Source organism: Anser anser, assembly GCF_964211835.1.
Source record: "Anser anser genome assembly, chromosome: 1".
Classification (NCBI taxonomy): Eukaryota; Metazoa; Chordata; class Aves; order Anseriformes; family Anatidae; genus Anser; species Anser anser.
Window position 1 is genome coordinate 43,583,869 of NC_139720.1, and position 21,160 is coordinate 43,605,028.

Genomic DNA, 21,160 nt, shown 5'->3' on the forward strand with positions numbered 1-21,160 from the left:
CCCGGGGTGCATTTTCAGGAGTAAGCAGCATCAGCTAGTGTTCACCGAGTGTTCACTGAATGCCTGACAGCGCGCCTCTGTGAGCCACCTCTGCCCAGCTGCATCCTCAGCCCCATGCGCAGTGGTGCATAGAACACCTCCAGGGGAGCACTTTGCAGTATTTGGTGATGTGATCCCTGGGCATCCAGTCTGTCTGCAGAGAGCTTTTTGGGAAAATGGTGCTCTGACATCATATTCCTCTCCGCAACAAACCTCACGTGTGATCGTCCCACCCCAAAACCCCTTGATGTTGTAGCTACTCTCAGCACTCTGAGACGGTTCCGTCTCAAAGTAAGGGAAGTTTTACTCTGAAATATTTTTTTTTTGTAGAAAAGTTAGAAAAACAAAGATCAGAAAATCCAAAATTATATTATTACTTGAAATTTGTTGATTGGTATTTTGGTAATGCCTTGGTATCTCTTGTGTTGACTTCCAGCTTTCATTCCAGTGTTGTAAAGCCTTCCCAGAGCAGTAACATTTTAAAGAAAAGGCAAAAACTTCTGTTACTTAGGGACCTTTTTCACTTCTTGATTGTGCATTGGGTGTTGGTTGTTCTGCACTAAGGTGTCCATGATAAATACATGGCACTGCCAGCGTTCAGAAAACTGTACCCTCTGTACACAGAGGTATGCCTTTTGGGGTAGCTTTTATTTATCTTCCTGAAAGGAAAACTGTATTGTAACCCACCTTTACCTCATTTACAAGCATTCATGAGTTGCCTTTGTTCTAAGACATCTCTCTTCCTTGCAGCAGGAATTGGAAACATTCTCTCTACTCAGTAATGGCACATCAATCAATTTGTCTAATCAGGTATAGTTTGCACCCTGTAGTTCGTACTGTTCGTGGATCGCAACTAGAATGCTTATGAGCTTTATTTACATGCACAATTGTAGCTGTCTTCTAGGATTTAAATGTTCTAATTAGCGTGTTCCCCTTTTAAGAAATATTGTCAAGGAAATTAATTTCTTTGAAAATATTTCTGGTGAAAACACTTCTGCTATCAACAGACCGCTGAAAGTGATTGTTCTTCGTGGTTACTGTGAATGTTTGTTTTCTTGTGTATTTTAAAGAAGTTTCAGGTCTCAAGTTTGTACATGGTTAGGACAACAGTAAGTAAAAATCAGAAAATGCAACTGCTGAAGAAACATACGAAATTAAATCATGCAACGTAGTTTCGTTGTCCAGAATTGAGCAAGGTGCATAGAGGGTTTATGTATTCTTTGTGTTGTTCTTTGAACTGGGAGATCCAGCTTGGGCAGAGCTCTGTGCAAATAATAAACCAAAATATCTGAAATTGCCAATTACCGTGTGCCACCACTGGCTACCAAGGGGAAGAAGAAGGAAAAAAAAAAAACCTTGATGCTTTTACAGGCTGTTTGGTACTTCACACAACTCCTTACAGCAAGCAAACCGTAAAACCATGAAAACTGACATTTGGTGTGACAAGAGGGGTTACTAAAGAATCAGTTTACCTGCCACTGCTCAGTGACTTGCCTTCACATCTTCCTAGGGGGGCAAGTCAGCTGTCTTTTATAGTTGTATCTAGGTTTTGATTTGAAAATCTTCCATTTTGCAAGAAATTATAATACTGCAAACAGTATAAGTTGCAAAAACTATTGCAGTAGGTGCAGTATCTCAAATGCAATGCTTTCCTAGTACCTCTATAAGTTTAAGCTGAAAGCACGCATACTTGCCTCTGTTTATGTTTCTGTAAAATACGGGCTTTTTTTATTCCTTGCCTGAAGCTCCAAGTCAGCAGTTGTCTTGGCGGAAACCTTTTCCTGTTTTGAGTTTGCTGTAAAAGTTTGCGGTTATTAGATTGCAAAATATGTGAACTACGAAAAGGCATGTTGTGTAAGATCAGGCTAATCAGATCTCGCACTGCATGGGGCTGACCGACTGGTTTGTCCTGAGACTTGGGACACGGTATTCTCATCCACACATGAAAAAGCCAAGTCTGTGTACAGGTTCGCTCACATGGTTGGGCATTATGCAGAGCTGGTACCCTTTGCAGAAACAGGATTAGTCCACTGCTGAAGGTGAAAATGAACAGGCTCTTTGGATGAATGGCCTTTTAAAGTTCAGTGGTTTTACTGCTCTTGCACTGAAAGAGGCAATGAAGGAAAAGAAAGGGCCAGATACGTTTAGGAGTAGTAAAGGGTCTCATCTGTGAAGTGTGAATATCTTTTTAAAGATTAATTTGTGGTGATAATTTCTCTCCTCTTTCCTATGCCCTCTTTGCAGACCACTTCCAATGGTTTGGGTTCGATTGATGACATTGAAACAGGTAAAGACATTTCTCTTCTCTGATTTTTGTGTTGTCAATAAGGTATCTGACCAGGCTGGTGGGCCTGAGAGGTTCATCACCTTCATTTGTGTCTCTTCTGCATACTTTGATGACTAGGAGGAGGAAAAGATGGTGGGAAGCAGGAGCGTCTGAGATTATTACCTTAACTGGTTTCTCCTCACATCTTGAGATTTGCAGTCAGCTACTGAGGCACTGGCTGAGGGGAAAATGAGGCAGAGCAGGTGCTTACCTGCTAGTACCTCCTACAGAAAAGCTTTTTGTCCGTGCCCAGTGAGGGACATCTCCGGGAATTAAAAGGATCTGCTGAGGTTCACAACCTCCTCCAGTTGTGCTTTCTTCGAGTTGGGCTTGGCAAAGCTTCTGAAATTCTTCTGTAAGCTCCCAGACAAAACAGCCTAGATAAAGTGAAGTTAAGGTTGTAGGCAACTGTCTGTGCTCTGAGCACGTGTGGTCCTCCAGGACGCTGAGATGGAGGAGTTGAAAACAAAAGGAGCTGGGAGGGCCCCAGGGAGGGCTTTGCTCTGTGCTAGGCACCGAGGAGGAGCAGAGTGAGGGCCACAGGGTTGCTTTTCTCAGGCTGGGAATCAAGTGACCTTAACTCTGCCCCTGTAGAAAGGCTAGCTGGGTGCTTTGCCCTCTGTCGTGTGCTGGAGCATTTTAAGTCGTGCCTCTGAGCGTGTCAGTCTCCGCTCCTTCGAAAGGTAGCTGCAGTGCTAAGCGTGAAGGCTTGCCGCCGCAGTTGGCTGTTGCTCTTTTTATAGAAAGACACTAATTTCATAATCCGTGATGATAATTCGGTGTCTGGTTTGGAAAACATGTTCGTTCTCCGTTGAATGCCGGTTTGATAACTGAATGCTGCATGCAATCATGAGACCCGCTTCCACAACACAAAGAGAGTTTTTCTTATTATCTTGCTGTGCTAAGATGAACCGGACTCTGACTGCAGCGCGAAGAATGCCTGCATCCAGGAGGCTCTTTGTCTGGTCAGGATTTGTTGTAAGAGCAGCATGCCAGCTTTGCTGCAGTTCAGGCAGAGAGAACATTTTCTGCTAGATCTTTTCAAAGCCCCTGAAATGATATGTTACCCGTTGCCCCGAGACTGGCACGCCATGAGGAGAGCTCTGGGTGCCAGCTACCTTGAGCATTTCAGATTAAAAGCTTTTTTAGTAAGGTTGTTGTGGGGTTTTGGTGGTGGTGGTTTTTGTTTTTGTTCTGTTTCGAGATGCAAACTCCTGAAGCCCCTTCCTTCATGCTTTGCTTGAAGTCATCTGATTAACTCGGCCCTGCCCCGCACAGATCATGGCTCAGATATGGCTCAGTATGGCCTTTGGCCAGCAAATGCACAGGGGGAACAACAGCGTTTTGGGACGCGGAGCGAGAAACAGGGCTTTTAAGGGCACTGTATTCACCTCGCTGGGCACGGTGGCTGATGGTAAAGCTCAGTAGATGGGGGCACCCTGGGGAAAGCAGGAGTGGGAAAGCAGAGGTAGGGGAGGAGACAGGATGGAGGGGAACGGGAGCGGGTGGCTGGAAGGAGGGCAGGGTTTGGGTGGTCAGGGGGAGGGGAGCAGGTGATTCTTCTGTTTGCAGGCAGTGGGATCTCTTGGTTCCCTTGTCTTCTCCCTGCCCTTCACACGCACTGAGCTGTGGGGCATCCCTTCTCTTCCTCTGCTTTTCGATCACGCATTCAGCTTTTCAGGGGTTTGGGCCTCCAAGGGCATTTGAGGACATTGCTCTGCTTCCCAGTCCGACTGGCAACGGGAGGCCTCACTCATTCCTCAGAGGTTTGCGCTTCTGGATCCCTCGAGGCCGTAGCACTGGGAACCCTTCTGCTCCCCCCTGCACGTGTCCCCGGCCCCTCCAGCGTGTCCTGAACTTCTCGTTGGCCCTCGGGGGGATCTTGACAGTACTCCAGATTTAAACATCTGAAAAATGGGAAGGGACAAGCAGTCCCTTTGTGCTGAGGGGAATCTGGATGAGCTACCAGCGATGAGGCCAGCACCGAGGGGAAGCTGACTGGCTGGCTCCCGAGCGTGGCTGGAGGGTCCGTGACGAAGGGAGGTGAGCTGAGAGAAGTCCTTGCAAAGGGGGCATGGGGCTAGGGCTGGGCCTGATCTGAGGGACGGCTTTGGAAGGATGTGTAAGGTTGTGAAGGGGAACCGGTATCTGTTCCTTGCTGCTTCCCCCTGCTTTCCCTTCCCTCCTGCCATGGCTTGGCCTCCAGCGCTTTGCACAGCGACCTCGGCTGCCGTCCTCCTGCTCCCCACAAAAATGCAGGAGGAAAGGTTGCAGGGGGCGGTGGCTGGAGATAAAGGGGCCCGTGCCTGTGTGTCAGCTCTGCTGTTGGATCCTGTCTGTTCAGGACTCGGGGGGTTGCAGGAATTGCTGGTTGGCTGAGCTGGCTCTAAGGAAGGCGTCCACACGGTCCTCAGGCAGCGACGTGGCGTTACAGCCCCGCGTAGAAAGGGACGACTGAGGTCTCGTGGAGGCTGAGTACCCAGAGCTCGTACAGACAAGATGCAGTATCTCTCCTTGGATGAAGATTTGCATCTCAGAAGCTTGTCTAGTCTCTTTCCATTCTTGTCAGCCCTTCTAATAAAAGCTGTTGTCTCTCCCTCCAAACTTAGCCTTGCTTACAGCCTTGGACTGCCACAGATACAGTGCAGCCACTGCTGTATGGACGGAGAAGGTAGCACCTTTTTTTCTGATTTCTTTTCTTTTATTCCAGGACATCTTCACAGGGGCAGAATTAAGGTAGTTTGGGTGCTTGGTTTGAGAACTGCAAATGTAATGCTGCATTTCCTGCATTTCTAACATTTGAACTTTTTTTTTAACCTTTAATTTTTTTGAGAATAAAATGCTCTTCTGTGAGGAATCTGTGCTTGTAACCTTAACTTCACTTAACAGAGGTTTATTTTGCATGATGGGAACATCTGAGCTTTTCTGTAGTGTACCAGAAGGGTAAGGAAACCTTAGGAAAAATCCCTGCTCCTCTCATGCCCCAACCCTTGCTCACAGAAGTTTCTAAGGGGATGTTTGGTGCTGAAGTGTTGAGGAGGAACATGGGGAGCATCCTCCCACCTGCAGACATCAGGAAGCACTCGAGCAGGAAATTTTCTTGGGTAAAGACAGCTTAGTGAGTCTGATGGGGTTTTTTGGGGACACGTTGATAGCACAGCCTGGTCTGAGCCCCTGATCTCTGACTCTTCCCGGCAGGACCTCGTGTTTTTATCTTCTGCCATCCAGAATGCCTGAGGGTTTAGAGAGGGGGTGTGGGTAAGCAAGCTTTCAGCTGGGATATCGAAGCTCCAAGGAGCAGAGGAGGCGGTGATCTCTGCCAAGTGCATTAATGAGAAACATTAAAGAAAACACCAGGCGGTGGGTTGTATAGAAATGGGATTACGTGCCCCTGGCCCTCAGTCCTGGCCGCAGCAAATTCAGTAAGTGATCAGCCACAGGCTTTGTATTGTTCTGGTTCCTGCTTGCCAGATCCGGACAGTCAGTCTGTGCGCTGGCCTTTAGAGCATATTTCAGCTATCAGTGAGCCACTGGAGATTGGGAACAAATATCAAAGGGCAAGAATTCTTCAGACCAGAGCCCTCCTCTGAAAACGCGACGTACGTGGTGTTTGTGATTTGATGGAGCTGTACAGTACTGTTTTCTTTTCCAGGCTGCGCTCTGCTTGCCCCTTGCAAGAGGCTCTCCTGGGTGACTGGCTCTGTTTCTCCCCCATCACAGACTGCTCGATGGACCTGCAGTGCCTCCCGGCTCCCGTGGCCACCTCCATCCCTGTGAGCGAGGGGCTGGCCCCTTTGCCCTCAGACTCGGATGCAAAGGGCCTGCCTACCTCGCTCCCTGCTGCCAGCTTGCTCCCGTCTCCGGACTGCGTGCCCCTGCCAGTGCCTGAGAGCGTGGAGGACTTCACAGATGGGGACATCATCGGGGAAGAACTGGACTCCCTCCTGGACTCCCTCGCCGAGGGATCACCGTACCCTCTAGTAAGAGCTGCCTGGGTCCCCTGCTTCTTGTTCCAAATCGGTTTTTGGAGCTTAAGGATATGTGTGCTGCCTCTCTCTTTCTGTCAGTCTTTTACCCTAGCTCTTCCTCTGGTAAAACTCATTCATTCCTTCCCTTATTTCTGCAACTGGCTTGTGAGTATCTAAAGAGCCCACCTCCAAGCCTGCTTTGCTGTGAGCAACTTCACGGAGCTGCCCCCAAAAGGTACCCAAGGTAGCCTTCCCCCACCTTCGCCTTCCCCCTGGCCTCTGGTGTCTGTGGAGCTGAAGCAGGCCTGAGGATAGAAATAAGCGTGCTGAAGCAAGAGTGGTGGATGTATTTATACAGCGGGCATACTCTAATCTCCTCGTGTTTTGTGCAGGCTGCACTCAGCCTGAGCTCTTTGAACAGGTCCGGGCACTGTAGAGACAATCTGTATCGATGCTTGTGTCGGATTTTAGTTGCCAGCCGTGTTGGTGTTATGAAAGTCAGGTTGGGTCTGGAAGCAATGTAATCGTGTTCCTGCAGGAAGGATCTTGAGCCGAAAAGCTCTGCTGAGAGCTGCCAAGCGTAATGGTCATTACCCTGACCTCACTGCTGCGTGTACTCGGCGCTGCTGGGTTTTGTCCGGAGCTGGTGCAAGTGCCCAGCGTAAGGCTCTGCCTTGCAGCCTGCCGAGCTCAGGTAGCCCAGCACCTCCTCAGGGACCTTAGCCCAGGCTGTGCGTGGTGCAGTCAGACGGGATGGGGAGGTCCGGGGGAAGTCTGCCGGTGGATGGGGCTGCCGGGTGTCCTCTCCATTCAGATAACACAGCACGTGCTTGACTGGAAGCCTTTTGCTCAGTTTGCGTGCACTCACTCCCTGCTCCTTGTTTCTAACGTGCTGCTTCTCTTCCTCTTGCCCAACTCCCCAAAGTCTCTGGTCCAGGGCACCATTCCCACCAACCTGCCAACGGAGATGCCCCAGCTGATCCCCGTGTTCCCGGGGGGAACTCCGCTGCTGCCCCCGGTCGTGACGGCCAGCATCCCCGTCTCCACCCCGCTGCCGCCTGCCTCCTTCGGCCTGGTGATGGATCCCACCAAGCAGCTCTCCTCCTCCTCTGTCCTGGATGCCTTCGAGCCCCCGCCGGGGGGAAGTGGTGGCTCCACCTTGGATTCGTTGGATTCCCTGGATCTGCTCCCCTACACAGACTCGCGGCTCGATGCCCTGGACTCCTTTGGGACAAGCAGAGGGTCACTGGATGCCTTGGATTCCTTTGCCATTGGTAGGTGTGGGGTGACAGGGTTTTGTGCTGTTTTACCTGGGAAAGCGTGCCAAGGCTGTTTCCTTCAGTGCTGAAGAGGTCTGTCGGATAGCTCTCCCCGCTCGGAACAGGAATACAAATGTTGGAGAGGGCAGGGAGTTGTCCTGGGCAGAGCAGCTGAATGTGTCTTGCTCATGAGTAATAAGAAGGGCTGTAGGTGTGTAATCCCAGATAGCCAGTATGTGCATGGTGTGAAATCTCAGGGGAGAAAGGAACGTGAAGGTGTGTGATGAGGAGCAATGAGGCCTAATCGTGGCCTGGTACCCAGGACGCCTCCCTTGGCACAATCTGCTAGACTATGAAGTGATTCCTCCATCTTCGCCAGTGTCTGTTCGACATTTTGGACCAAATGAATAAAATCCTGGTGACTGTTTTAAATGAGATAGGACCTCGTGGCGCTGGGCAAAATGGTAAAGGCCAAGGTGGGTCGCTCTGATCTGAATTCAGGGCAGTAAGCATCCTGGGGCATCGGGCACTGAACTCTTGTGTCACAAGGAGCCAAATTGTAGAGGTTGTGCAAAAAGCAGGTTCCCACCTGTCTCATGAGTGAAGGCAGGCTTCTTCTTGGACAGGTTGTCCCCTGTATTGCAGTATGTAGGCAGCAAAAATATTTTGAGAAGAACAGAGACTGACCAGTCAGCACTTCAACACTCAGATTCACCTCAGCATTCAGCTGCCTCTGAGCTGCCACCTTGGGAATGCCAGAACTCAGTGGCATCCATGGGTTCAGTGTGGTTTTGGGGACAAGAAGGCCTTTCCTTGAGTTTTCCTGAGACTTAGATGGGTGGTTTAGGTAAAAAGTACCAAAATGTTATGAAATAAATAAAGCAAATGGATTTCACAAGCACTTGTTTGTCTTTTTGTGAGCAGAACCACCTCTGAACGTGAAATGATTGCTTTGTTTTATGTTTTTCCCCCTTCTTTTGCCCAGAAGAAACCAGCCCTCAGGAACTGCGACACCCACCTGGCAGCCAAAAACCATCCCCCGTGGTGAGTGAGCCGCTCCCCCATGCTGATGTCCCAAGGTGCTCTGGAGCCAAGGTAGTAGTGACTTGGGTGATGTAGGTAATTTGGGCCCCTCTTCTTCACCTGCCCCAGTCAGCGTTCTCCCCAGCCTTTCGGCAAGGCAGGTAAAGGTTTCCCCAGAGGCAGTAGGAAGACATTTGTTCCATCATTTTCATCCAAGGTGGCCACTATACCTAGCAGCCACATCACACTGAAGGGTGGGGCAGAGTAAGCCAGGTTTGTCTTAAAACTAGAGAAGTTCTTTGCTCCTCTCTGCCCCTCTCAGGAGGCTTTTCCAGATAAAGTGTTCTGCTCCTGTCCTGTGTCTCCGGTCTTGGGGGAAAGGGTTAGGGTTATCTCTGGCTAGCAAGTTTGGAACACAAATTATTCTTCTCAAGTTCCTGTTGTCCTGCTGTCCCTGTTATGTCACTGCAGCGGAAAGTCTCCATCCTCAGATTAATCTGCTGCCTGAAGACTCACTGATAAGTGGTTGTTTGTCCTCCCAGGTAGCAGTGGGGTTGATTTGAGAGTTGGTTGCGATGGAAGGAACGGGAAGGAGTGAGGGGGGCATTTTGTTCTGTCTCATGATAGAAAATTGGTGTCTCCTTACCAAGAGTGAAGGAGACCTGTTCTGGAAGTGAACATACAACACTTGGTTATTTTTTTTAAAGATGCATGCAACTTTTTTGGAAATGTCATTTCAGATTGGAATGCTTTGATGAGGGAGAAAATGAGGAAGTTTTGGGGGAGACTGGAGCGGGATGTGGGGTTATGGAGTTTTCTGACCCGCGTGGTTGCAGAGCTCAGAAGTGATGTGTGTGTGGTTTTGTGCAGGTCAGCCTTGGTGGAGTGAGTCACCCAGCTGTGCCCAAAGTCACCGAGCACCTGCTGCCCCAGCCAGAACCAGTAATGCCCAACACAGCCCTGCTGGTGAAGAACCCGCTGGCATCCACTCATGTCTTCAAACAGGCCTGTCACATCTGCTACCCCAAAACAGGTGATGCGGTTGTTCTGCCACCTGGAGCGTTGGCTCACGCTAGGGTTTGCCTTTCCCCTGGCTGATGGGGCTCTTCTCTGCCGCAGGGCCCAAGGCTGGTGATTACACCTATCGGGAAGGCTTGGAGCACAAGTGCAAGCGAGATATCCTGCTGGGCAGGCTGAAGAACTCGGAAGACAAGACCTGGAAGAGGATCCGTCCTCGCCCAACGAAAACCAACTTTGTAGGATCGTATTACCTGTGCAAAGGTGATCTGGAGGGGATAGGGCTGCGGGTGGCTGGGAAGGGGTTGTAAGTTGTGTACCGGGGCGGCTGGGAGAGGTCTTCTGCTGGTCTTGCTTCCTGTCTTTGGGGTCTTCCTGTCCCATCAGCAGCCCGTGGGCTGTGAAGCCCAGTACAACCATAGTCCAGGCTTGGCGCTGCGCTGTTGATAAGGGCTTTGCTGAGAACCTGCCTGCTGTACACATGCCTGCGTTAGTCCCACTCTACCCAGCAGCCACGCACAGGTCTGTGGCTCTGCCTAGGGTAAAGCTCTCAGTGCCTGCTCCTTCTCTCCAGCCCATCCCGTGGTCTGTACGTGCAACATGACCGGACAGGTCCCTGAGGCAGTGTCACTACAAAGCGCCTGCTGAGGTGGGGAGGGAGGAATAGCCAAGGTAACGGTCCCAGCTTAGTGCTGAGCTGCTAGGAGAACTTCATCTGGATTGGCTTTAAAAGGGGGCGGTTAAGTTGCAGCCTGTCCCTGGCTGAGCACTGCATGAAAGCAGGCCTCTGTACTGAAACAGTTTCCCCAACAGATGGCATCTACCTGAGGATGTCACCACTTAGTAGTTTGCATTAACTTCACTGAGTGCCCTGGCGTACTCAAACCTGGGGGGAGATGTCTCTTCTTTTTCTTTAACTCTGTGTTTTCTTGCTTTCAGCTCCTTGTGAGGTGTGGGCAGTGGGAGGAGACGAAAGAGAGCTTAGTTTCTGACTGGGCCGCCCTCCCTGTGTGGTGGTGTGTGCTGTTTGTTGCTTTGTAGATATGCTTAACAAGCAGGACTGTAAGTACGGGGATAACTGCACCTTCGCGTACCACCAGGAAGAGATCGACGTGTGGACTGAGGAGAGGAAGGGGACCCTCAACCGCGACCTCCTCTTTGACCCGTTAGGTGGCATCAAGCAGAGCAGCCTCACCATTGCCAAGCTCCTGAAGGAACATCAGGGCATCTTCACCTTCCTCTGTGAGGTACAGGACTGAGGGGGGGGAGTGGGCGCCTTCAGCATCTCCTCCGTGTGCCTCTGCTGGGACATTGATGTGCCCCAGCCGGTGCCCTGTGCCCAGAAGGACAGCGAGCAATGGATGCAGCCACGTGTGAGGAAGGCGAGGTAGTTCTCCTCACTCCTCCAGCTGCATGAGGTGCACACAGCCACAGGGGACCACCCTCCTCTTCTGCCTAGAGGTGTTGTTTTGAAGTGCAATTTGGCTCCAGCTGCTTTAAAAATCACAGTCCCATAACGAAGCAGCTTCCCGCCTGCTGCCTGTGCTGAGCCACTGACTCAGTCACTTAAGGATTAGCTCTTGCCCTCTTGATGCACTGCAGCAGAGAGTTCCCCAAGTTGGCAGTGTTATATGTGGAGGGAGATGTTCTTAGCTGCGAGCTGGCTTTTCTTATTTTTCCCCATCGTTTCCCCCTTGTTCTTGCTCTGTTGTCCAACTGGGAAAGAATATGTGGCTCTGACCAAAATTTTTCCAACCGCAGTGGAAAATACTGTTGAGAATGAGCCAAAAATGTTGTCCTGAAGCCTTTCCAAAAGTTCACTTACTTTATTTTAAAGCCCTACCACAAAGTTTTCACCAGGCTTGTTCTAACTTTGAACATTAGAATAGGCTGGCTCCGCTTCTTCTTCCCCTTCCAAAAAAAATGGCTCTGGTTCACTTCTAAGATTTTCCCAGCATGCTAATTCTTCTCTTCTCAGATTTGCTTTGACAGCAAACCCCGTATTATCAGCAAAGGGACCAAGGACACACCAGCTGTCTGCTCCAACCTTTCTGCCAAACACAGTTTCCATGACAACAAGTGAGTGAATGTTGGTTGTGCTGATAGGAGCAATCTCTCACACGTCCAGCCAGTTTAACTCCAAGCCCCTGGTCTCTCTCTTTCTCTCTCTTTCTCTCTCTTTCTCTCTCTTTCTCTCTCTCTCTCTCTCTCTCTCTCTCTCTTTCTCTCTCTCTCTCTCTCTCTCTCTCTCTCTCTTTCTCTCCTTCTCTCTTTCTTTCTCTCCTTTTCTCTCTTTCTCTCTTTCTCTCTCTCTCTCTCTCCCTCACTCTCCCTCTCTCTCTCCCTCTCTCCCTTCCTCTCTCCCTCCCTCCCGTGGGTTCCAATCATTGGGTAGCTTAAAGACACGATCAGTAGTGCTGTACGCTTCTCCCTGCGCGTTTGCTTCTGGTGCTGAGGGATTTCAGGCATAAGCAAAGCCCATTTGGAATCACCTTAAGTTTTCCATTGACTTAATTTGCCTTTGAGTTTGGCCTTTATGTAAAGGTCAATCCAAAGATCCTTTAGCTCGGGATCCTGCCTCTGACTGGCTGATAATGAATGTTTAGGAAAACAAGTGTAAGAAACTTGTCAAGTACACAGTAATACAACCCCTTCTGGCTCTTGGCAGCCTGAGAGTTGGAGCCTTGCTGAGCCAGAGGAGTTGTTATATTTGCTGCATGTTTTAAACTCTGTCTGATCTCTGATCTTGAGCAGGGCATCACCCATGGGCTGAAGAGACTGCAAATATCTATCTAGATTTTATACAGAGTGGGAGGACGGGTGGTTGGTTTTCCCAACGGGAGTTTGCCTCTCTCAGAGTTGATCATCTGCCTTCCCAGTCAATTGTATGAAAATCAGACGTAAGGAGGAGGGCTGAAGATTTGGTCCTCCAGTGATTAAAATTTCCCTGGCCTGGCTGCAGGTGTCTGGTCCACATTGTGCGTTCCACCTCCCTGAAATACTCCAAGATCCGCCAGTTCCAGGAACACTTTCAGTTTGACGTGTGCCGGCACGAGGTGCGTTACGGCTGCCTGCGCGAGGACAGCTGCCACTTTGCTCATAGTTTCATCGAGCTCAAGGTCTGGCTGCTGCAGCAATATTCAGGTGAGTGTGGCTTGGTGCAGGGCTGGCGATGCATGCACCTGAGTTTCCTCCAGCACGTGCCTGGGGCCACTTGGGAGGAAAAGGGGGTGATTTGGGAGCGCTGAGAAGTTGTTGCTCACTTGATCTCTCTCCTCAGAGACACAGAAAATAGTGCCAGGGTGTTCTGTGAGGTGATTCGGATATTGTCCCTTTACAGGTGCTCCTGTAAATTGCAGACCAGGAAGCTTTTCCTTTGGGAGCAGCTGCATAAGTTGAAATAATTGTTAGGTAGGGCTGAATCCCCGGAGGTGTTTTGGTGCTTAAATCCTGTGGAAGACCCTAAATAGCAATTGGGTCCCAGAATGAACATCTGATGCAGTGAGAATAGCAGCACGCACAGGTGACAAAGCAGTTATAAAAAGAAAGGCTGTGTGTCTTCAGTTTCTCTGAACAAATTCACCAAGAGTGGAGAATGACAAGATACTTGGTGTTTTCCAAAAAGGCTTTGATGGTGTGCCTCTGAAGAGATTACAGGGATTATATTCAGGTCACTCATACAACAACACTGCCACATCTGGCCCTTGCACTCCTTTCTCTCTCTGACAGTGCTGGGGGGTTTGTCTTGCTGCTCTCCTGTTAACTGAGTGGATGGGGGTCCACCCAAAATGTTGCCTGGATGTTTTTTCACCATGGGGTCTTGTTTAGTGCAGGACCCAGCCTGGTTAATGGGAGTACTTCAGAGAGAAAATATGGTTTAGATTTTTCTTACCATTCTTTGATGTAGTTGGGAGCAACTAGTTTAATTTACTGTTCAAGTGCCTGTCACTGTAGCTCATGCAGTCCTGAGCCTTGGCTTGGCTCGGCTCACGAGGGACAGGGATGAACAAGATGGCAGATGCCATCTGTATTCTTCTCAGTTGGCCTCACTCACTTGTGGCCACAGGAAATTAAAAAATTACAGCACTGGAGTTTCTAAGACAACATGTTGCTTGTGAGCCATAGGCAAGGATTGCTGCCCTAAATGTTAATGATACTGCCTGTAGTACTCTGGGCACTCTAGTATTCAAGCAGCTTGCTCTTTTCCCCACTCTATGTTTTTGGTTGTTTTTTTTTTATATCTAGAAAAAGTTTCTTTTCTCTCCTTCTTCCTTCCTTTTCTGCCTGTAGATGAAATGGGTAATTGATTTTTGCTTCATGCCTTCTTTCCTTGAAGGAGTGACTTTCAAAGGGAAAACTAGGAGCTGAAACAAGCCATGAGTTTAGCTGCAAAAATGGTCGGTACGTCTTCTGCTTATTCCCATCTTTTCCAACAACGGGAGAGCCATCATCTTTTTTTCTGCAAGGCTGTTGTATATATGAGCCTGTTCTCCTTTTGAGCTTTCTTACCTGGAGTGATAGATTATTACCTCTCTTAACTGTAGCCCTTGTTAAGGCAACAGAGATGAAAGGTAGCTGTCACCAGTCTCTGGGAAGGCTTTAGCTTTGGAGTAGAGAGCTTGATTTGGGTACCGTCTGCTCTGCAAAAATAGGAAGGGGGCATCCATCATTCGTAGTAGCTTGCATTTGAAACCAGTGGGCTGTTGCATTTCACAGCCATTTGAGCTCTTACAGAGCATGTGGCTTTGTTCATAGGGATAAAGGATTGCACTAGCAGGGTGAAGGTTCCCATGGTCTGAAAACGGGGGCGAGCAGGACGGTTTCCTTCCTCACTGTGGCTATTCACAGACATCTTGCTATCTTCTTCCATCGGTGGAACTCACAGGGTCTTGTCTTCACTAGTGATGTTGCAAAAGATGCTGAAGTGTTAAAAGTGATCGGCATATCGGCCTTTGCTTCCCAGAGTGTCTGTTTGGGACAGGTCATGCTTTGTGGAGCTGGCATATCGGAAAACATCCTTTCGTATCTGGGAGGGCTTTCTTCTGACCACTACATTTCTAGACCGTATTATTGAGTTAGTTCAGATTTCTGGGAGTGGGAGAAGGCAGTCGCTTGCTAAGGACTTCATTTGAAATTCAGTCTTCTGAGAAGAGCTGTGTATGCTGGCTCTGCATGCCCTGTCTCACAGTGCAGGTGTGCAGAATGGCGAAGATGGAGATTGCTTTGGCCCTTTCTCTGCCACGTCCAGTGCAGTGGATTAACTCTCTGCTGTGGTTTTCCCAGCTTTTTAAGGTTTGTCTCCAAAGAATGGATCAGGGCTGTGTCCAGCCCTGGAATACTTGGACGTGGGAGAGGGAATTGCAGTTTTCCTAACTCTTCAGTGTCCTCTGGGATTAATGGTCAACAAGAAGAAAATCTGCAAAGAGCTCTTGAGTTGGAAGTACCAGCTAGGCAGCAGCTGCCATTTTGGAAACCTAAGCAAAACTTCTTGAAGAAATTCTTTTCATCCTGTCCAAGCCCTGTACAAACAGCAGTATTGTTGTCTGGCAGGCACTTGGACAGCTGAAATCACAAATGGGGAAACTGAGGTCAGGAATGCTGTGGCTTACTGAAGTTGCACGTAACTGAAGCTGAGAGGAAAACTTGTGTTTGCTGGCCCTTATGTTCTGGAACGTGCTGGCTCCCAGATCAGAGATGCGGCATGCCTGGGGAACACCACACTTCAATAATAAAGGCCATTGGCAAAAGCAAAACAAGGAATTTTGCAACCTCTCTGTGCTGGGGATGCTGCACCAAGGCCATCCTCAGCACCCCACTTGTTCCCATCAACTGGCAGTTGTAAGATACTTCTTCAGTTTGTTTTGGCAGGTATCTCAGGGCTTTATAGCACTTTAAAAAGCCTTGGCTTGTCTCTAACAGAGTCAGTCCTCACACTGACCGGTTCCTACTCTTACATACTTTTCTCTTGACATCTAGTACTCTGAGAACTGCAGCAGCCATCTGGCTGGTTGGTGCTGGCAGGGACTGTTCCTTCACCTCTTCAGTTGGTCAGGAGATAATTCCTTAGATAAGCTCTGACCAACCTTTTTTCTCGCTGACTGATGTGTTTCTGATTCCTGAAACCTTGCAGATCTTTCTTCGCTGGTTACATAGAAGCAGCTGTTCCTTGGTTGGTGTAGCACTTCTGGTCTTGCTGCCTTGGGCGGACTTGGTGTTTGTGTTGAAATGCAACTTTCTTTTCCATCTGTCAATTGATGAGCACCTCCAACAACTTGAAGTGTGTAACAGCAGGGATTAGGTGAGACTTCTGGGTTTTTGGAGATGCTAGATGTCTGAGACAGTGAGATATCTCAAATCTTCCAGGCTAGTGGCAAAACTCAAACTAAGCGCTGTCTTCAGAGCCTTGAGTAGGATCAGTTGATAAGGTGTTGGGGGAGAGCCTTGGTTTAGGTCTCAATACCTGGTCAGGAATCAGCGTCAGTCTTGGAGTCAGCATCAGGGTCCTTTGCACACATCCTCAGCAGAAGACCAGGTCTGAATGAGCCCAGGAGACCAAACTCTTCCCCTTTCGTCTGGCTTGAGCAGGAGCACTGGAGAGAGTTCCTTCCCTAGCCTGTGCCTGAACAGGTTCGGTGGTGGTGTTGGGTTCCCTCACAACCCATGTTCTGATGTTCCTGGTGGGACTGTCAGTCACACGGGGATTCCTGAGCCACAACGTGGGAATACCTGCAAACCCTCCCTCCCTCCCTCTCTTCTGTTGGTTGAAGAGCTGTAGCTCAGTCCTGTCTCCTCCTTCTTGTTCCCAGGAATGACCCACGAAGATATTGTGCAGGAATCCAAGAAGTACTGGCAACAGATGGAGGCACATGCCAGCAAACCAGCCAACAGCATGGTAAGGTGCATCTCGGGCTCCCAGCCTGGTTTTGCTTGTAGCTGCTCCAGCACGTTTTCTCTTTTCCTCCCACTGCTGTGCCTCACAGGTCCCAGGCAGACCAGGCTGGCCACTGAGGAGGAGGGCAGCTGAGAGCTTTCCTGTTTGCAGTGCTAGTGATGATCTTTGCACCTCATTTTGCAGCGTTGTATCTGCTCAGTTCAGTGGTGGGGAGAAGCCTCCAGAGCAGGGAGGGCAACGCACGGAGAACGGTGCTTCCAGTGACACCTTGCTAGTGAAACCAGGAGACCTGGGGGATCCTGGTCACACAGGGTAGGGATCAAAGGGGTCCTGCTGCCCTTTAGTGGCCGACAGATGATATGGCAAGTTTGGAGGACTCGAGAAGTGACTCATGACCCGTGGGACTACTCTGAACACCGGAGTGGGTGGAACTGGCAGCTCAGGTGTTGCTGAGGTTGAGGTCTCCTGGGTGAGAGCTCCCAAACAATGGTGAACGCCTTCTTGCTCCAGCAGGAAGGCAGTATCCTGGAGGCAGTAGGGTGCTGATGCTGGGAAGAGCAGGTGCGATCACCTTGGGTTAGCCCACCAGGAAAGACTCGGGTGACTTGCACTGATGCTCTCAGTGGGCTGTGTCCAGCAATCTACTGGTTATGGTGCATGAGGTGGAGTCATCTTGGAGGAAATGCTCAGCAACATACGTGCACGTTCTGCTGTTGTGGGCAGAAGCGGTTGGAGGAGAGGGTGCTGACTGAGGAATGGGAAGGAACGGTCCAGAGTAACCAAGGTCTCTAGTTCCCAAAGCTGTCTGAGTTGTCTGAGCAATTTGTTCTAACCTCTCAGGAAGCTATAGGTTTGGTCCTGAAGGTATGGGACAAGTTTCTATAGCCTGTATTGCATGAGAAGCGAGCCCAGATGATCTGGATGGTCCCTTCAGAGAGAGCTGGCTAGGCTCTCCTTCTAGCCTGGCACAGGGGCAGAGACAGCTACCTGCATCTCTGCAGGGGAGGAAGCTAACTGTGAATCTGCAGCAGTTTGTGACAGTGGTTGGATTTACATCAGCAGTCCCTTCCCCATGGAGATTGAAGTCGTGACTGGTTCTGTCCTGCCTGCAGTGGATCTGCCTATGTTTTCCAGAAAGCTCTGTCTTGTCGTTCTCTGTGCATAATGTGGGGATAAAACAGGATAGATGGATGGCTTGTGAGCCTTGCAGCTTCAAGTTCGCCTTTGCCTGGAGGTGCTGCCGTTAGAAGAATGAGCTGTTTGTCAGGCATGGTCTGAGATGTCCACGGAAGCACATGGGATCTGGATGCTGAGCGAGGGTTTCATTTCCAGCTGTTACAGCTTGCAGGGGACAGAGGTTGAGGAAGAAAAATGCCAGTGCCTGCTACATCAGCCATCAGGAGATGGGCAGAGAGCTTTAATTTCAGGATCTGTTGGGCAATGTTTGGGACTGATGGCCAACGGCAAAGTCTGTTTGCACCCCAGAAATGCCTGGCATAAAGCTGGTTTGCACCTCAGCCCTCCCAGGGCCTCAGTTTGTGCAGAGGCAAAGCAGAAGCCTTGTTGGTCCAGTCAGAAAGTGCCTACCAGCGGCACCATCCATGGTGTTCAGGGGTTGGCAGCCTGGCACTGGGCAGGAAGGCAGAGTCAAGTCAGTCAGATGTATCTGTTTGCAGTAGAAAACCATGGCTTTGGCATCAGCATGTGTTCAGCCAGAGAGCTGTGCGCTGGGATGAGACGTGGGCTTGCTGCTGAAGACCCTGGGGCAGGACTAATGGATCCGTTGAGAGCTGTTTACTTTTGCCATTATGCTCTTCAGTCCAAGCAGGCTATCGTGACTCAGAGTTTTCTTAGCGTCCTCCCAGCTTTCAAAGTTGGCTGCCTGGCAAAGACAACTTCCCAGGAGTGCTGTAAAAGCAGAACTGTCCTTCTCACCGCCCAGGGTGATCTATGCTTGCCCCGGCGCCCTCTGGTCAGCGGAAGCAAAGTTGTTCCCAGGGATTTTGCTGCAGTTTTGTCCCAGCTGCCAGCTGGACTCACGTAGCAGCTGGGGCCAGCCAGTTGTGGAGAAGAGAAGCAGGCAGCACACGGACGCCTGGCAGCCGTGGTGACATGGGTCAGGAGACTTAGCAAGAAATGGAAGATGACGATACACCACTTGCTCAACACCTGCCAGGGATCTGGTACTTGGTCCCACGTGTTTGATCCCACACAGGCTGACGTAGGAGTAAACCCTGTGGCTGCAGATGGAAGAGGTAGTCATCAGGAGCGATAGCTGTAGGTAGTTGGGTGTCCTCAGCTCCCACTGCATCCTTGGGAACTAAGGGGCTTAGCCCTCCGTTCTTCTGTCTCTTGGGGGCTGTTCTGTTTTACCCCACTAGCCAGCTGCAGAACCACCATAAAAACTGCCCTCAGAATTAGCAGCTTAGGGAGAGGAAAGGAACGTCCCTCCCTCTCTCATGAGGAGTACTCATACCTAAGTACAGCTCACTCAGGTGGCTGAGTAGCCCAGACCCCCTGAATAATCCCCCAAGGGGGCACATGGATCCTCCAGAGAGCATTCCAGTATGACCGAAAGGAGTTCCTGAATTGGGAGACATGAGTGGCCGTGCTGGGGCTTTGCTCTCTGCAAAGCCTGAAGAGGGGAGCTGTCGTGCCAAAGGCTTTTATTTATTTGGTTGCCATGGTGCACAGCTAACTCTATATTGTCTGGCTTCGTAACAAGGGGTGGTGCCACAGCCGAAGGCACTTTTGCCTGGCTTGGTCTGCTAGAGCCTCATGTGATACTAATTTCCACACTGTTGGTTATCAGCAGCCTGCCAGGTATGTGTCTTGCCTTTACAAATACAGTCATGTAGCAACAACACCAGCAGCTTTGATTTTCGCTTTCCTCCTAATCCCCTGGGAGCACACATGCCCGCTGGATTGACAAGCAGTTTGCGTGAGTCTCGTGAAGAAAGGCATGGGGCTTCTTTTTGTCAAGAGTTGTCTGAAAAAGCAGCCCAGAGCACCAGAATTACCTGAGAAACATGTTCTCTATTTCTGATGTGTTGTGCCTTCTGGAACCACTTGGTTTTTCTTTTTGTTGGGTCAGTAGATTTGAGCCGAGCTTCCTGACCGTGCTGTGGAATCTGTCTCCTGGTGGGTTATATGGTAGACAGCACTGGGCTGGTAAAAGGGAGCATTCCCTCAGTGCTAATTTGTTACTTCAGCTCTGTAGTTTTGGTGGGCCATCGGCAAGCTGTAAAGTAATTCTCTTTGGACACCAGGTGGAGATTAAAACTACTGATCAAAGGCCACATTTGAGGGAGAGGTACAATATTGCCTTCTGTGATATCCCAGGTCTCAGCCCTGCTCATTCCACAGCAGGCCACTTTGACGTGATTTGGTGGTCACCGGCATTTGTGAAAGCTGACGGATGAAAAGGTCACGTGCCCGATGCCGCCAGAAAGGCTGCCGTGCAGGCAAGCAGGCCAGAAACACCGCCGCTTTTCAAGAGAGATGGTGGTTCCCCAGGAGGGTCCTTTTTCTGGGACATCTGCAGCAGTGAGAGCCTCTTGTAGTCAGCACAGGCAAAGGTCAGCTCTCTCGTTAGCTTTTCACAGTGCTGGAGGACCTTTGTCTGTCAGATCTGCTTCAAAAGACTGGGTCTGGAGGGTGCAGAGCGGTAGTCAATAGCTTACGTAGTGTTCCTGGGAGATGCTTTGATTCCGCACCATCCTGTGCTTGCTATTTTCCCTTTGAGAGGTGATGCAATAGGATCCACGCTCCTGCTATTGCTGGCTCCTCAGGGACATTGCCTGCCTGTCTGCTCCTTGTGAGATGCTCAGGGTTAGAAGGCAAGGCTGCGGGGGCTGCTTGTGAGGTGAGCAGGCAGTGAGCTGCCTACTGGTACGTGACCTTTGTTGTTGGAGGTTCTTGCTTGTACCCTCACATGTGCCCGTGCCCGGAGCTACTGGCGTGCAGTCAGGTTTGCTCTTTGGTTTGGAAATGAGCTGGAGACACCAGCCTCACGTCTTCCAGTGGTGGTATAAAATTTAAATGACTTTTTAGAGATTTGCTCAGAAAATACGAGGCAATGGTGATATGGGATTCGCTCCATTTTTCTCCCAACAGCCTGTTGGTCATAATCCCAAAGCAGCTGTCTCACAGTGACAGGTAGGAGGCCAATGAAGTGAAGTGGCTGAGATATGAAGTATGTGTGTTAATGGTTGTACCTCTGTCCAGAGATCACGATTAACTGCCTGCGAAACCCACAGCAAAGGAACTGTGAGGGATGGAAACCTGCCCAGAAGTTGCTTTGAAGGGTATTAACAAGAGGATCTAGCTCTGCCTTCAGTGTGTCGAATGCTGGATGTAACATGAGCCTCTTGGTCCAAAAGCAGGTCCTGTCTTGTGTCACGCTCTGGCTTCCCCCCAGGGGCTCCTCCAGCTGCACGACCGAGCTCCCTCCGTGGATAGCGAGGGACACACGGATTGCCTTCCCTGCGGGGAAGTGGGGATTAAGCGCTGGGGCAGGTCCTGCAGAGCTTGTCTGTACATGGCGATACGCTGCAGGGGTTTGGCAGCCAGGCCTGGTCAGCGCTGGCAGCTGCCAGGCTGGCTGCGCTCTTGGCCAGACGTCAAAAGCCAGGGA

The 21,160-nt window shown here is 50.1% G+C and overlaps 1 protein-coding gene across 12 annotated transcripts in view; it reads left to right on the forward strand.

The window, feature by feature from the left end:
* ZC3H7B (zinc finger CCCH-type containing 7B) overlaps positions 1-21,160 on the forward strand; it is a 45,034-nt gene that overhangs the window by 13,556 nt on the left and 10,318 nt on the right. For 4 of the 12 annotated variants that reach the window (XM_083799274.1, XM_083799273.1, XM_083799272.1 and 1 more), the window contains exons 7-17: positions 790-849; positions 2,284-2,326; positions 6,086-6,345; positions 7,259-7,607; positions 8,578-8,690; positions 9,486-9,648; positions 9,735-9,896; positions 10,674-10,879; positions 11,611-11,711; positions 12,595-12,776; positions 16,439-16,524. In XM_083799274.1, the coding sequence (XP_083655400.1) occupies positions 790-849; positions 2,284-2,326; positions 6,086-6,345; positions 7,259-7,607; positions 8,578-8,690; positions 9,486-9,648; positions 9,735-9,896; positions 10,674-10,879; positions 11,611-11,711; positions 12,595-12,776; positions 16,439-16,524 (1,725 nt within the window). The remainder of the gene's footprint in view (positions 1-789; positions 850-2,283; positions 2,327-6,085; positions 6,346-7,258; positions 7,608-8,577; positions 8,691-9,485; positions 9,649-9,734; positions 9,897-10,673; positions 10,880-11,610; positions 11,712-12,594; positions 12,777-16,438; positions 16,525-21,160) is intronic. The other 8 variants (XM_083799275.1, XM_083799268.1, XM_083799267.1 and 5 more) reach the window with 7 other exon arrangements.